Source organism: Armigeres subalbatus, unplaced genomic scaffold, assembly GCF_024139115.2.
Source record: "Armigeres subalbatus isolate Guangzhou_Male unplaced genomic scaffold, GZ_Asu_2 Contig302, whole genome shotgun sequence".
NCBI classification, from domain to species: Eukaryota; Metazoa; Arthropoda; class Insecta; order Diptera; family Culicidae; genus Armigeres; species Armigeres subalbatus.
This window is the reverse complement of record NW_026943045.1, coordinates 90,013-105,864: the sequence shown is the minus strand read 5'-3', so window position 1 is coordinate 105,864 and position 15,852 is coordinate 90,013. Positions and strand designations below refer to the sequence as shown.

Genomic DNA, 15,852 nt, shown 5'->3' with positions numbered 1-15,852 from the left:
AATTTGCTTTCTTCAATAAGCAAACTGTTTGAAAAGATTATTTTAAATAGAATGATGGTTCATATTAATGACTATTCTATTTTTGTTGATGAGCAATTTGACTTTCGGAATGGACATTCAACCACTCATCACTTATAAGGAGTTACGAATTTTATTCGGCTCAATAAAACTGAAGGATATTCGACTGGAGTTGCTCTTCTTGATATGTAGAAAGCATTTCTAGACCAACATTTGAAAAGGGTGTAACAGCCAAAATTTATTCCTTCTGATTCATCGTCTACGTATATAGCTTTATATGTAGACGAAGAATCAGAAGGAATAAATTTGTGCTGTTACTCCCTTTTCAAATGTTGGTCTAGATTTGACAGTGTTTGGCATGAAGGTTTGATTGTAAAATTGATGAATTTTAATTTTCCTCTGTACATTATAAAACTGATCCAAAATTATTCATCAGATCGCTCAGTGCAGGTAAACTATCAGAATTCTAAATCTGACAGATTACCTGTAAAAGCTGGTTGTAGAAGGTTTGCTTTGAAATCTGAGACGGTGCAGCGTTATCCATAATTTCATTCCGTATGGATTCTTGACGGCGTAAGGATCCATTGTGATGCGGCGATAGTTTGCTATTTACGATCATTAGGAATATACACTGTATTTCTTTTACCCTACTGCCCTTTTTTCAACCCGTATTTGGATTAATCAAAAGGAGATTCAAGAGATCCTATCAAGAGAACCAGTAAACTTGTATCGATCTAGCTGTCACGGAAATATTGACAGAATTCGCAAACTATTCCATGAATAATTTATTCAAGAAATTATTAGAGGAGGAAGGTTTGACCCTACTATTGGATTGAAATGTGACATAATCAAACTTGGTTATGAATAATAATGAAGTTATTTTCTAACCAGAATAAATAAAACACTTAATGAAATTGATTTTATTATTATTAGTGTAATTAATCCATGTAAAGTATAATAATTTCATTCTCTATGATCTGCATCTTCAATATTACTAATATTTTCACTCAAAGAAACACTAAAAGCTGACTCGCTGAATGTAGCTGCTTGTTCCGCTGCTGAAAGAAAAGATTCACCAAGACGATCTCGTGCTTCCAATGCTTCTATGTTTCTCTTCAAAAGCTTCATTTTAGATTTTCAACTTTCAACTAAGGGTATGCGATAAGACATTTTTTCCTAACGAAACGAAACGAAACGAAATTTAAAATGTTTGTGTTGATTCGAAACGAGACGAAACGAAATATCTATTTACTTTCGAGACTTCGAAACGATACGAAATCAACGTCCATTTAATTCGAAATTTTTCGAAACGAAACGAAATTTTGATTTTTTTTTCCGCGGAATTTTTATTACATTATGTACATTATGTACGCAATTCTGAATTTATTTTCTAAAGGTCAAATAACTGCTTTGCGACCAACAGAATTATAGTCACAGAAGAAGCAGTCTGTGATAAATCGCCGTTTTCCCTTTTACCATTGACGATAAGGCAATACCCCAGCATTTGTGCCACTTTCAAAGGAATTCTCGCTTAACTTTTCAAAAGGACCTAAGTAACATTTTTTTCATGAATTAATTTGAATAGCGCAATCAACAGAACAACATGAAAGCTATTGATTGCGCTATTCAAATTAATTCATGAAAAAAATGTTACTTAGGGCCTTTTGAAAAGTTAAGCTAGAATTCATCGTGGAGTGGGTTCTCCCGAATTTGATCAATTTTATATCAGTTCAGTTTTAAATCAGTAAGTATGTAGGGGAACGGTTCGCCACTTCATCTCATAGCTCCTATTTCAATCCCATCAAAAACAAAGCAATGAAAAAGAATTTGGTTTGTTTATTATTTTTGTGATTTTTTTCAGCAGTGAGCACGCATGTTGACAAAAACAAGAGACGAATTTGGTGCCGTATTTCTTTGTTTAGCGATGAGATGGATATATGTACAGTGAGATGGAGACCGGAACATTTCCCCTATATAAAAATTTAGGAATTATGGGATTCATTTTGTATTCTAATTCAAATTCTATTTAAAACCTTATTTCATTTAAGACTAATGTGATTATGCTGAAGCATACTTCATATTCATTTATAAGCGTGTTTTTATGGCATTGAGCTAAATCAAAACCAGAATATACGAATAAAGTATACGCAGATAGAGAAATGTTATTAACATACATTTGCTCACCAGACGAATCCTCTGCACCTTTCCAAAATGCACAAAAATATGTCTTTCAGATTGTGTTTCAGAAATGCGATCGCAAAGTTTGTACGACTGCAGTTTGCCAGGTATGAAAAAATATTTTTTCCTTTTTCATACAAAAGCATGTAAAAAAGAATATAATTTCCTTCAGAATTCAACCTTTTTCAAGGAGGCTCGGAGACCGGAGATTTATGTACAACCAACTCGACGAACCAAGCTATTGTCTGTTTGACCTTGTATGTGTTTGTGCATATGAAACATGCAAAAATTGTTGTCAAATTTTCATCCTCAACCGAGTTTAATTGAGTGCAAGAAACAGCTGCTATGTACAGTATGAGTCGGTCACGCCCTTACAGTCAATTTAGGATTAGGTAGGCTGACCAGATCATTTCGGTGAAAAAAAATTGGTCAAACGCGTTTGCACAACGGGAGTCAAAACACTTGTGACAATATGCAAGAGCAGTGGAAATTCAAAATTTATGGGCTTAATTTTCATTTTTCGTGTTAGAAGTTGGATAAAATTTTTAGAGTGAATTACTTACCACCATAACTTTCTATTGTATTAGGTTAGTTGTAGAAAAATGCAGAACTACAAATATTTCACTGTTCAAAGGGGCGAGAACAAAAACACGAAGAAACAAAAAAATACGCATTTTTAAATATTTTAAAACAAATATGGAATTTTGGAATTTTATTTTGATCTACTCTACATTAACACATACATTAAGGATTTTATCACTGACCAATATCAAAAACTTTTCCAATTCTGAACAGTTGGATTTTCCCATCATTTTTCTTATTCGCTCAATCGGTTCTTTATTTTATTTGAGGTCAACTTCCTTGATGAACCTTAATTTTTGACGCCTTTAAGTATTTTTTTAAATTTAAAACTGAAATAAAAAAGTGCTGTTTTTAAAGATTAGCCTAACATTTGCTCGATTTTGAATCGAGTGTTTTTTTCAGGGCGGTTCACACGTGCAGCACTTTTTTAGCATGTGATTAAATTTTTTTTAAATAGTTAAATGCTTAAAAATTATGGGTTCTTTGGGAACATTAGGCTTAAAAAAGCCAAAGAATCGATTGAGACATTAAAACGAAGGCAATTTTTGACGGGAATCGTCAATTGAAAATAAAAAAAAGTAGTCAGATAAGAAAAAAAAATTAAAAGACAAATGCGAACAGAGTGGGATTATTAATTTCTCGTGCTAAAACCCTTTTTCATGAATTAAAGTCAGGAAAAAATTGCGGATAAGAATAACAAGAATCTCAACAAGCAAAGAACATGAATAAAAGGTAATTTTTATTATTTCCATCAATATGGTTGGCGCATACGAATAAATGCCAAATCCAATCAATTAACAGTCCTTTTTGATCGAAATTGATTCAAATGATACTACATGTAGCCTTACACCTCGGAAATCTTGTCCATTTATTTTGTTCTCATGTGCTTCCAAAAAGGCGCAATTTCGTCGTGGAAAGTAAAACAAATCCTGGCGAAATTTGCAGACAAGCTCCTGATTTGTAAACTAGCCTGATCTGTAAAGTACGTGAGGACTGAAATCCGAACAAATTTTCCCTCGTTGAAACTACCTTAGATTCGATTTTGTTCTGTTGATTTATAATTTATAATTGATTACAGTCCAACTGGGGTGTTTATTGATATATTTTAGCTTTTTCAGTCTGATATATTCAAACGGGTTTATATTCGCATTGCCCGACGTTTCGGCCCGTTTATTCGGTCTTTTTCAAGGGAAAAGCTGTTTGCCGTTCTTCATACACTTAACAACTATTAAAATATATGTTAGGATTAGAGCTTCTGGTATTTGAACACATAATTTGATTGTCATTAACATTTTTTTTAACACTAAATGGGACACTGTTTAACAGACTGAAAAAGCCAAAATATATCAATAATTTATAATTATTTTTAATTATACGATAATAATCGTCGTTTTTTCACAGTGGATGATTTCGATATATTCAGAATTATTCAGAAAGGTTGCAAAACCTTGATTCATGTTTCGAAAAGAATCAAACGACTGAAAAATATATGGTAAAACAAATTTGATAAAAGGAATTGCCTACTTCGCAAGAAATGCTTAATGTTATTAACATTGAGGCGTGACCTGATTCTCAGGATATACTTCCCTATCAAGTAACCGGTTCCGTTCAATCCGCTGATGAAATTTGCCAAATTTTAATGCCTTCGGAATTAGCAGAAAAAAACATTGAAATGAAACTTTTTGAAAAATTCTCTTTTTGCCACCTGTTGTCATTAACTTACCTATTTGTCTTTAGATTCCTGTCTAAAATATTGAATTTGTTTGAATAATGTTTTGGAGCTCTTTGGAAAAATCAATGAAGAAACGGGACAAATTGAGGTTTTTGTAGATTACGACGGGACAGCATAAAAAGGTCTAAAAAACGGGACGGGTGAAGAAGTTGGCCTTTAATAAAAAAAACTTTACAAGGGCCTCAGGAATCCGCGCCACGACCTCTTTGACAAAGTTGTACTGATCTGATTCATATCTGATTATATTTACAGTCTGAGCCTGACATCTCAAATATTAGGTCGGACCACTTTAGGAAAAAAATGGGATAGAATAGTTAAAGATATTTTTCGTTTTCTGGTGGACATTTCTAATGAAACACCGAAGACGTTTTAAAGAAGAAAACTAAATACGTATTTGTCGATTCAGAATGGGATTAATTAGCAGGCGTTAATAGAAAAGTTTGTATAACATTAGGTTTTGTAAACAGCTTTATGATTTTGTTCAGCGGCGCAGCCAAAATTTTTGATAACACACGACCTTACGAGACAGTATGCTTTAAGTCTAAATTTGTTTCGAAATTCCGCGGAATTCCGTTAAATTTCGTTATAAGCTATTTTTTTCTAGCGAAATTTTTGTAATTTTACGAAACGAAACGAAATCAATAATTCAGATTTCGCCATGCTCAAATTCCGCGAAATTCCGCGGAATTTCGTTTCGAACCACCTGAAACGAAATTTTTCGAAATACCGCATATGCTTACTTTCAACCGTTATTTCAAGACTGTTGAATGTGTCTCTTATTTCATCGTGATAGCCTGCATTACCGTTATGAGCCACTGAAAAGTTTTGCCGAACTTGTCTCAATTGTGGTAGCTCTTTCGCTGTAAAAAGTTTGATTAAAAGGGATGATGGACCTTAATTTACTAAGGTAAGAAGTGTAGTCGCCATTTGGCTTGCTAATTTCGCCAACTTGGAAATCCTTGGATCTCGCAAGAATTTTATTCAATCGAGTGGCTTCACTCAAATTGGAAACATTTGCACAAAGGTTTTTCCAGCCTTGTAAGCTTTGCGAGCCAACTTGAAAGAATCCGTCCCTGCTGAATGGCATCTGTTCCAACTCCTTCTACACCGCTTCCTGAGCTTAGCCAAATCGGAATTCCACCACGGGGTTCCTCTTGAGGTTTTCACAGAACGCAAGGGGCAAGCTTCTTCAAAAGCTTCCACGATATGCAACGTTGTAGTATCAACGGCATCATCCAAGTCGGTAGGAGTTTCAATGGATGGTAGATATCCATGAAATTTTGTCGAGAGCAACTCTGTATAGAGATCCCAGTTGGTTGAACGGGGATTTCTAAAACGCAAGGTCTGCGAAGAAACATTCAACTAGTCAAAATAGATGTAGCGATGGTCAGATATGGATTCCTCATCTAACACATGCCAATTCGTCAACTCGTGACTGATTCTATTGGAGCAGAGAGTTATGTCTAGTACTTCTGCTCTATTAGATACCATAAAGGTTGGGCGATTGCCTATGTTAAGTAAACCAAGTTCGGTACTACTTAAGTATTCCATCAAGCTGGAGCCTCTCAGATTGATATCCGAGCTACCCCAGATGACGTGATGAGCATTAGCATCACTACCGACAATTAGCGGAAGGCCTTTTGACGTGCAATAACTGACCACTTGTTTGAAAGCATCCGTAGGGGATGGTTCATCATGTGGTAAATAAACCTAACAATAGGCGTATTTCCTGACGGGGGATCCGCCAGTTGCATCAATTGTGACAGCACATACAACTCTGGTTGTTAGTTCAGAGATATGTAAGTGTAGCAACGATAGCGTTGTTAACAAGTACACATGCACGCGGCATTGATCGAGAGTTTGCCATTTCATTACTGAAAGCAGCAAAAACCGGGTTCACTAGGTTACCTAGGTAGAAGCTACCCTTGCGAAAATAGGGTTCCTGCACCAACAGTTTTTCACAAACTCCTTTGGAGCATTCCCAGAGACTCCCCATTTACCTGCATCTTTTCTTGAGGTTTGACCCTTGAACTTTTAGACCGCAACGAGGAGCCAACAGCCGTACAAACCATCAGGAAGTTTTGATTGGGCATAGTCGCAATTTTCAGTTACTCTAAGTAGTTATTTTAAGTTACTCTCAATCGAATCAGCGTCATCACGGTCAGAAATTGAATTTATTTCTTCTGCGTTCCAGTCCGCGACAACATCTACATTAACGTATTCGTTGGGATAAGCGAACCGAAGAATTGTGTCCGTTTCCTGATCCAGATAGCCATGCGTCGCCATTGACGTCGCTTCCTATTCAGCTCCATCTCGCTTTCCGTTTCTTCTCAGTGCCCATGTGTTAATAGATAGAAGAAGTTAGAAACTAGAAGCATAGCTGTTCTTGAACACTTACCTATATGCGGTATATAAGGCTATCTATTATTCCCTTTGAAACTTGCTTATCCAAATCAATATCCGATAGGGTAAGACACCCAGAAATCGCCCTCCCCCCAGTTTTCGCATACCTATTTTAAAATCTTAATTTCTCGTAAACTAGTTTTTGAAAACAGATACAGTTAAAGTTTTTCCATACAAGCATCAATCAATTATGAAAAAACCTGAGCTTTAACTGTTTCCAGCAACTAGTTTTCGAGAAATGAAAGTTTTAAAGAAGGTGGGCGAAAACTGGGGGGAGGGCGATTTCTGGGTGTCTTGCCCTATTGTTCGCAGAAACGCAAGTCGACGTAATATGACAAGCAAATATTTACAAAATGATCAAAACATTTACAAAACAATTATTATAAAATATCGAAGCATGCGGGTGTTTTTTGTATGATGAGGGACCGTGACTGAGCGAATAATTTTCGCTCAGGAGTCTAACCGTAGACTGCGGGACGTAAGCTTGCTACGAAATCCGTAATAAACCTTTTACGCAGCTGCAATGAGGCTTTTCACTTCGCTGGTAACATATGTGGGTGTGGTAAGATGTGTCAGTCGTTCATCAATCAAGAGATGAGTGCCTCCAGAAGTGCCTGCTGGTCATCCAGCAGTCTCACGGAGGCGAGATGCTATTTGGTCGAATTTAGCATCCTGTCACTACGCGCGGCCGGTGTTAGACTGGTACAGAAATAACAATGTTGTCAAAATTTCGTACTATTGGAAAATATTAGGCACGTTATTCGAGAACGAGCTGGATTTGAAGAAACTGTAGGAAAAAAATATCAAAAGAAGTCGGCCTAACCATTGTACAAAACCTAATGAAAGATGTCAAGGACGAAGCGCGGTCATTCAGTCATGGACAGGAAATTTATCAACCTAATAAAATAGAAACCTACACATAGTGTTGTAGTTTATTTCCTTAAATTTTGAAGAAAATCCGCCTAAAATAAATTTTTGGCAACCATTTTTTGTGTATTTATCTCATTTTTATCGAGCATACTAAGTCTTTATATTCAATTGAGTTAGAACCAGAATGGCGAACTAGCGAGGTTATTTTTCTCTCGAAATCCATACACGAAGCGTACCTGTTGTAGTGTACAAGTAAAAGCTTGTATAATTGTATCATGCTCTGAAACACTGAACTCTGAATTCTAGATGGTCCATAATTATCAAGGGTTCCACTGCCGGGAAATTTTCCTTACAAATTTTCCATAACGGCAAATTCTCTTATGTTTGATCCGACAAGGGATGCGCATTTAACCCAAGTTCCTTGAGACTAGAACGGCCATGTATCATATCAATTGATGAGTCCTGCAACTTCGGAACGCGATTTTATATGCGAATGGCAGATATTCCAATTCTGACAGCATCGGTACCTTTCATAACCATGGCATGCCATGATCCATCTTAAATTGGCATTATGATATAAATAAATAATGATGTTTATTTTCAGTTGAAACATATTCAGAAGGAATGAATAGTGCTGAGGAGTTCTTCACTAATGTAAGTTTTCTTTTTTACGCGCATTTTTCATCGACCGACCTCATAACCGACCTTTCAATTCCCGCAGATTATGGAGGAAACTACTACGTACGTCAGCTGGCCATGTCGGTTGAAAATCGGTGCGAAAACCAAAAAGGATCCGCACATTCGCATCGTCGGCAAGATGGCCGATGTGCTGAAGGCCAAGGATAAAGTGATGGCCCGATTGGACTCCCGGGTAATTTGAAATCATTTTCCATCTGCGTTGCTCACAGCCTATTCAACGAACAATTGTTTCGCAAACAGGGGAGTCGCGTCATTATGAAGATGGACGTATCCTACACGGACCACTCGTTCATAATCGGCCGTGGGGGTAACAACATCAAGCGCATCATGGAGGAAACGGCGACCCACATCCACTTCCCGGACTCGAACCGATCGAATCCAACGGAGAAGAGCAACCAAGTGTCGCTGTGTGGCAGCATGGAGGGCGTCGAGCGGGCACGTGCGATGGTTCGCATATCGACGCCTCTGTTGATCTCGTTTGAACTGCCGATTCTGGCTCCGGGTAAAGCTCCCCCGGACAACGAAACGCCATTTGTTAAAGAGGTGGAGAAGGAATTCAACGTGCAGGTCATATTTTCCACCCGACCGAAGCTGCACTCTTCGCTGGTACTGGTGAAGGGCTCGGAGAAGGAAGAACTGAAGGTGAAGGAGGCCACCCGCCGGCTGATGGACTTCATGTGTGAGAACATTGCGGTAAATCTCTTTACTACAATCTGAAGCAACGACGGCTCGATTATGAATTTTAATGGCTAAATTGCAATTTCCACAATAAATTGTTTTTCGTTTCTCCCGTGTACTTCTTCAGAATCAGATACCCGTTCAGATGCAGCTGGAAATATCCACCCAGCATCATCCGATTGTGTTAGGGCGAGCCTCGGGCAACTTGCGAGAAATTATGAGCCGAACCGGAACCCAAGTGAGTTCACAGAATTGTAATAGATGGGTTAATAGGACGGGAAAATTTGTTGCGTTTCCACAATAACGATGTATGATTGTTTATTCCTTTGACTACTTATAATTTTAATACTAGAAATAGCTACGAAATAGTTTGCGTAGGAAAACAATTAACTTTCCTATCCTATACCAGTGGAACTGGAGTTCAAACGCTACTTTGTTATGCATGAACCATCAATTGTTCCATTTATAGTCGATTGCATTGCCTGTAAGTGCCAACCAGATATCATGGACCATCATTGTATCTTGCTTTTCTATCTCGTCTCCATATAGATAATGTTTCCCGATGCAAACGATGTGAACATCAAGCCAATCAAGCGCTCCCAGGTGACCATTACCGGAACGATAAATGGCGTCTATCTGGCCAGACAGCAGCTAATAGTAAGCAATCTCTATTCCTGGAAGGAGTGCAATCGAAGTACACAATTTGCATCCTTTATTTAATTGTTTTGATCGTCTTCTAGCCGGATATCAGTTCACATTGTAATGGAAAATTTATTTTCAATTAAACACAGGGAAACCTTCCAATTGCGTTAATATTCGATTACCCGGAGAATACCGTCGACTCTGAAGAGATTGCCAAGCTGATGTACTCGCATGATGTTTTCATTTCGGTTCGACAAAAATCACGGCAGAGCACCCTCTGTATCGTAATTAAGGGAATTGAGAAATTTATTTCCAACATATACGAGGCCCGCCACCAGCTGCTTAAGTGCACTGGGCCCAAAGTGGCAGCGGAAGTCCCCCGATCATATTTGGGACCAAACGAGCAAGCACAGAATTCCCAAAATGTGTCGCAATTGTTGGCCGGACCAACTCCCCAACCGTTCTCCCCTTTGTCGCCCATCAACCCAATTCCGTTTGCGTCGAACGCATGGCCTTCGCCAACCCCACCTCAGGAATTTGCTCTCAATCAAATTCGCAACCAGTTCCAAAACCTCCAGATGGGAACCTCGAAAATGCACCACCCGTTGGCAATGCCTCCGGGCTTGGGAAAACCACAATTGCATGCTATGAATAATTCAATGCGGCCAACACATCTGCAAGTCCCCGGGGCACAACAGCAGAACCATCGCGTACAGTTGGGTGGTCGAGTATCGGATGCTGGCATCCCGTGTCAAAACACTAGCAACAGCAGCGCTGGGGGTGACCATTCCAGTGGTTATCACAGTCTCAACTGCAGTAACAGCTCGCTGGATCAACAACTTCAATCATTACCGGGCTCTTCGGGATCGGCCTCTTCGTCGCTGATCAACAGCTCGCCCGAGACGAATGGAATGGGTAGTGCAGCAGCGCTGAACCGGTGCCGCCATCTAAGCTATAGTGACAGTCCCCAGTACCAGACGGACCTTTCGGACCAGCGGACGCCGATGGCCTACGAGCAGAAGGTTTGTTGTTCAACTGCAAAAAATACATATCAATACAAATCACTTTTTCCATAGAGCACACTCAACGATACTTTCGTGTTCAACTTTGACCCACGTGTTGTTGCCGGCTACAAAGCGATGCACCTTCCACCGCAGCAAGGCGAACTCAGGACTCCGACACCGTCCTGGCAGGGTTTGGGCCTCAGTCAAACCTCGCCGGCTCCGCTCGAAGCATGCGACCTGAGCTGGGTTAACCACAGCGGCAGCAGCAGCAGTAGCGGCAACGAGTCACGCCTCAACATGACTACCACGATGATCGAAGTCACTCCGATGCGCCAACGTGAGCAGCTATCGCAGTACAATGACGTTACATCCATCCTGACCAGCCTGGGCCTGGAGCATTACATCAGTGAGTTAAACGAAATCCTATCGATGTTTGTTAATAATTATTGTTCTCCCTTAGAAAACTTCATCAACGGTGAAATCGACATGACCGTGTTCCAGACGCTCACCGATCAAGACTTGCTGAACTTGGACATCAGACCGTTGGGCGCCCGGCGCCGTATATTGATGGCCATTCATGATCTGTACACTCGCCAGCACGGGAACCCATTCGCCAACATGTCTCCGGCATCGTCTTCGTCGTCGATGTCACGCTTTTCCGGATCAGCCGCTCCGGGTGCGGAGCGACGTACCTCCAGCGGTCAATGAGATGTTGGTGCGATGATGGTGGTGAGTAAGAAACCTTAATCATTTTTAACGAATCTAAACAACAATCGGAAAATTCGCATGGGGGTATCTATAAGTTTCCATGTGAGCAGAGCATTGGAGTTGCCCATAAGTGAAGAACCATCTTTTTCGGTTGGCTTAACTCGCGACTCTTTGAATAACGTACATTAATTACTAGACTTAAAACGCCTGGAAGAAACAAAAATTAGGATATATAGGGGGAGATCCCCCAGCGCCGGACACCTCCCAATACCACTTCTAAAAACGGCACTTGCAGAGATCCCTCCATCATCTTATTTAGTACAAAAGAAAGATATTGAAAAGTTCTTTGCCTGCATTGTATATCAGATCCTCATGTTGTAAACTTTTTACAAAATTTAAAATTGAACAATAATGTCAAAAATTTTCATTTTCGCCTTACTTTTGAAGGTTTGAATCAACAATTTTAAAATCAATCGAATGCATTCTGATTATGTCGAGATGTTCAATATTAATCATATTTTAAATAGTGTTCACGATTTGCTAGATATATAATGTATATGTGGGGCAAAATCAATTTATGTATCCGGTAGCTGTCCCCCGGGTCCGGACACTGAGTTTTTTTATGTGATCAAATAGCCATTCTTTGCGCCTGTTTTGTTAAACTTACTTCAATTCAATTGTTTTTTCTTGCAAGGGTTTCAGAAAGCCACAGAAATAAGCAGAAACAAAATTTGAGAATGCCATTGAAAATGGTGGGAGTTTTGAATAGGATATAAGAAATTTAGCTGGAGAGTCAAGTATGCTATCTACTAACACGTGTTAATATCTACAACTTGAAGCAAGTGAGAAATATTACTATTCTTAATGCTGCCTTTACTCATGTAACGAGAACTTGGTAATATTTGAACATGATGCAATAGTGTCCGGTACTAGGAGACACTTTTCTGAACCGTCAAAATTTTTCACCAAAATTCATCATCAAAATACATCGTCCAAATACGTGTTCAAATGATCAAATATAGTTTGTATGAATCATCAATGATCATATTTTGTGTATATGGTGTACAAGTGAACATAATCCGGATAATTAGAGAGTTTTTCGTTAAATGGCTTATGTGTCCGGCACTGGGGGATCTACCCCTAATTTGAAAATTGTCAATGCAAAATCAAGAAGAAAGCATTATCCGAATTTTAATAACACAAAAAACAGGTCTTTACTTTTTTCCAAGATTTTGGTTTGAATCTCTTCTATTTTCAAGTAGAAATTCTTCTGAATTTCAACTGAAAATAATTTTGAATGTACAAAAAAATTATATTACATTCCAATGGGACTTTTCCTTTATATTATTATTATTTTTTATTTAGACTAAGGCCGAAGTGGCCTGTGCGGTATATAAGAGTCTTCTCCATTCGGCTCGGTTCATGGCTACACGTAGCCAACCACGCAGTCTATGGAGGATCCGCAAGTGATCTTCCACTTGATCGATCCACCTTGCTCGCTGCGCACCTCGCCTTCTTGTGCCCGTGACATTCTGGCTACGTGCCCGGCCCACCGCAGTCGTCCGATTTCTGCACCCCACCATAGATGGTACGCAGCACTTTCGAAAACTCCAAGTGCATGTTGGTCCACCACGAGCATCGTCCAGGCCTCGTGTCCGTAGAGGACTACCGGTCTTATGAGCGTTTTGTAGATTGTCAGTTTGGTACGGCGGCGAACTCTATTCTATCGGAGCGTCTTGCGGAGTCCAAAGTACGTACAATTTCCAGCCACTATGCGTCTCCGAATTTCTCTGCTGGTGACATTTTCTGCAGTCACCAGTGAGCCCAAGTACACAAATTCTTCTACCACCTCGATTTCGTAACCACCGATGCAAACTCGCGGTGGGTGGCTCACATTGTCTTCTCTTGAACCTCTTCCTATCATGTACTTCGTCTTCGACGTGTTGATGACTAGTCCGATCCTCTTAGCTTCCCTCTTCAGTCTGATGTATGCTTCCTCCATCTTCTCAGAGTTACGTGCCATAATATCTATGTCGTCGGCGAAGCCAAATAGCTGGACGGACTTATTGAAAATTGTACCACTCGTGTTAATCCCTGCTCTTCGTATTACCCCTTCCAAAGCGATGTTGAATAGCAGACACGAAAGACCATCACCTTGCCGTAACCCTCTGCGGGTTTCGAAGGAACTCGAGAATGCTCCTGAAACTCGAACTACGCACATCACCCGATCCATCGTCGCTTTGATCAACCGTGTCAGTTTATCCGGAAATCCGAGTTCGTGCATTAGCTGCCATAGCTGGTCCCGATCGATTGTATCATATGCGGCTTTGAAGTCGATAAATAGATGATGTGTGGGCACGTTGTATTCGCGACATTTCTGCAGTACTTGGCGAATGGCGAACACCTGGTCCGTGGTGGAGCGTTCGCCCATAAAACCCGCCTGATACTGCCCCACGAAATCCCTTGCAATTGGTGCTAGTCGACGGTATAAAATTTGGGAGAGTACCTTGTAGGCGGCGTTCAGCAATGTGATTGCGCGGTAGTTGCTACAATCCAGCTTATCGCCCTTTTTGTAGATGGGACACACGACACCTTCCATCCACTCCTGCGGCAAAACTTCCTCTTCCCAAATCTTAGTAATGACCCAGTGCAGCGCTCTAGCCAGTGTCTCACCACCGTGTTTAAATAGCTCTCCTGGTAGTTGGTCAACCCCAGGGGCTTTGTTGTTCTTCAGCCAGCCAATCTCCTCCTGGATTTCCTGGAGATCCGGAGCTGGTAAAATTATGTCCTGCGCGCGTTCACACATATCAGGCTGTGGCACGTGGCCCTTACGTGAACGGTTTAACTTCTCTTAGAACTTTCGTGTGTTATTAGCGCAGTACAGTTGCTCCGTCTCTTCACGGTCTCGATCTTCCTGCTGGCGCTTTTTCCTCCGGAAAGTTAAGTTTTGTCTGTTCCGTGCTTGTTTATATCGTGCCTCGTTCGCCCTCGTGCGGTGTTGCAGCAATCTCGCCCATGCTGCATTCTTCTCTTCCACTAACTGCTCACATTCGCCGCCTTTATATGTCGATATATAAATAAATTCAGGAGAATTCCCATGAAAATTTGGAATTGATTCTTGTTGATATGAGTGAAAAAAATCCGTCGAACTTAGGAAGAACTGCCCGTGACAATTTGAAATAATATCTCGTGGAAATGCGAAAGAATTTTCCATCGAAATTAGGAAAAAAGTTCCCTTGGACATTCGGAAGTATTCCACTTGGATATTTGGAAGAATTTTGCATGGTAACCCTGAACAATTTTCCTTGAAAGTTTTGAAGAATTTACGTGCAAATTTTCCCGAAGAGTTTCTCGCTGAATTTTGGAGAAATTTTTCGTGGAAATTGGAACTAAGTTTCTGTGACAATTTACAATTACAACAATTTTATTTATTTATATATTGACACAGTTTTCTATAACGGCTGTCGTACAAAATGAACGGCTGAAAATATAAGCTGGCCGAACGGGTCATATGACCGAAAATGTTGTATGACTGAACGGGTATATTGAAGAAAAGGGGAAGGGCCGTTTGACCGAATACTGTTCGGACGAATGCCATTTGGCCGAAGGCCACTAGGCCAAAAGTTGTTTGGCCGGATATACTATTTGGCCAAACAGACCATTAGGCCGAAAGTCATTTGGCTGAAAGGGTCATATAGCCGAATAGGTCATTTGGCCGAAAAGTGCAATTAGCTGATAAGGCATATGGCCAAAAAAGTCATTTGGCCGAATAAATCATTTGGCCGAATAGGTCATTTGGCCAAAACCTTTCTTTGGCCGAATAAGTTATTTGACCGAATAGATTATTTGGCCGAACAGGTCGTTTGGCCGATCAGGTCATTAGGCCGAATGGGTCGTTCGACCGAATGTGTCATTTGACGTCTCATATCTTTTACTATAAAAAATGAGAAAAAAGAAGTTAGAAGAAGCGAAGAGTGAGAACAGAGGCGTTTCCCTTCTCACTTTACGCAGTGACAAGTGATAAGTGATAAATGATGTGATAAAATCACTTTTCACAGTAAGAAGTGAGAGATTAGGACCGGGAAATGAGTAGTGAGACGCCTCACGACTCACTTCTCACTTCTCATTTCTTACATCTCACTGTGAAAAGTGAGAAGTAAGACATCTCACTACTTACTTCTCGCTTCTAACTTTTTACAGAAGCGAGTGAGACATCTCACTTCTCAATTCGCGCTTCTCACTTTTTACAGTTAGAAGTGAGAAATGAGGAGTAAGTACTGAAACGTCTGACTACTCATTTCTCATTACTCACTTCTCGAAGCAAAAAGTGAGAAGGGA

General features: G+C 40.0%; 1 protein-coding gene across 2 annotated transcripts in view; it reads left to right on the top strand.

Moving 5' to 3' along the window:
• LOC134203967 (protein bicaudal C) overlaps nucleotides 1-15,852 on the top strand; it is a 48,046-nt gene that overhangs the window by 20,445 nt on the left and 11,749 nt on the right. For both annotated transcript variants that reach the window (XM_062678805.1, XM_062678804.1), the window contains exons 3-10: nucleotides 8,388-8,437; nucleotides 8,505-8,654; nucleotides 8,723-9,175; nucleotides 9,288-9,398; nucleotides 9,710-9,817; nucleotides 9,952-10,824; nucleotides 10,879-11,212; nucleotides 11,267-11,535. In XM_062678805.1, the coding sequence (XP_062534789.1) occupies nucleotides 8,388-8,437; nucleotides 8,505-8,654; nucleotides 8,723-9,175; nucleotides 9,288-9,398; nucleotides 9,710-9,817; nucleotides 9,952-10,824; nucleotides 10,879-11,212; nucleotides 11,267-11,514 (2,327 nt within the window). In that variant the 3' untranslated portion in view covers nucleotides 11,515-11,535. The remainder of the gene's footprint in view (nucleotides 1-8,387; nucleotides 8,438-8,504; nucleotides 8,655-8,722; nucleotides 9,176-9,287; nucleotides 9,399-9,709; nucleotides 9,818-9,951; nucleotides 10,825-10,878; nucleotides 11,213-11,266; nucleotides 11,536-15,852) is intronic.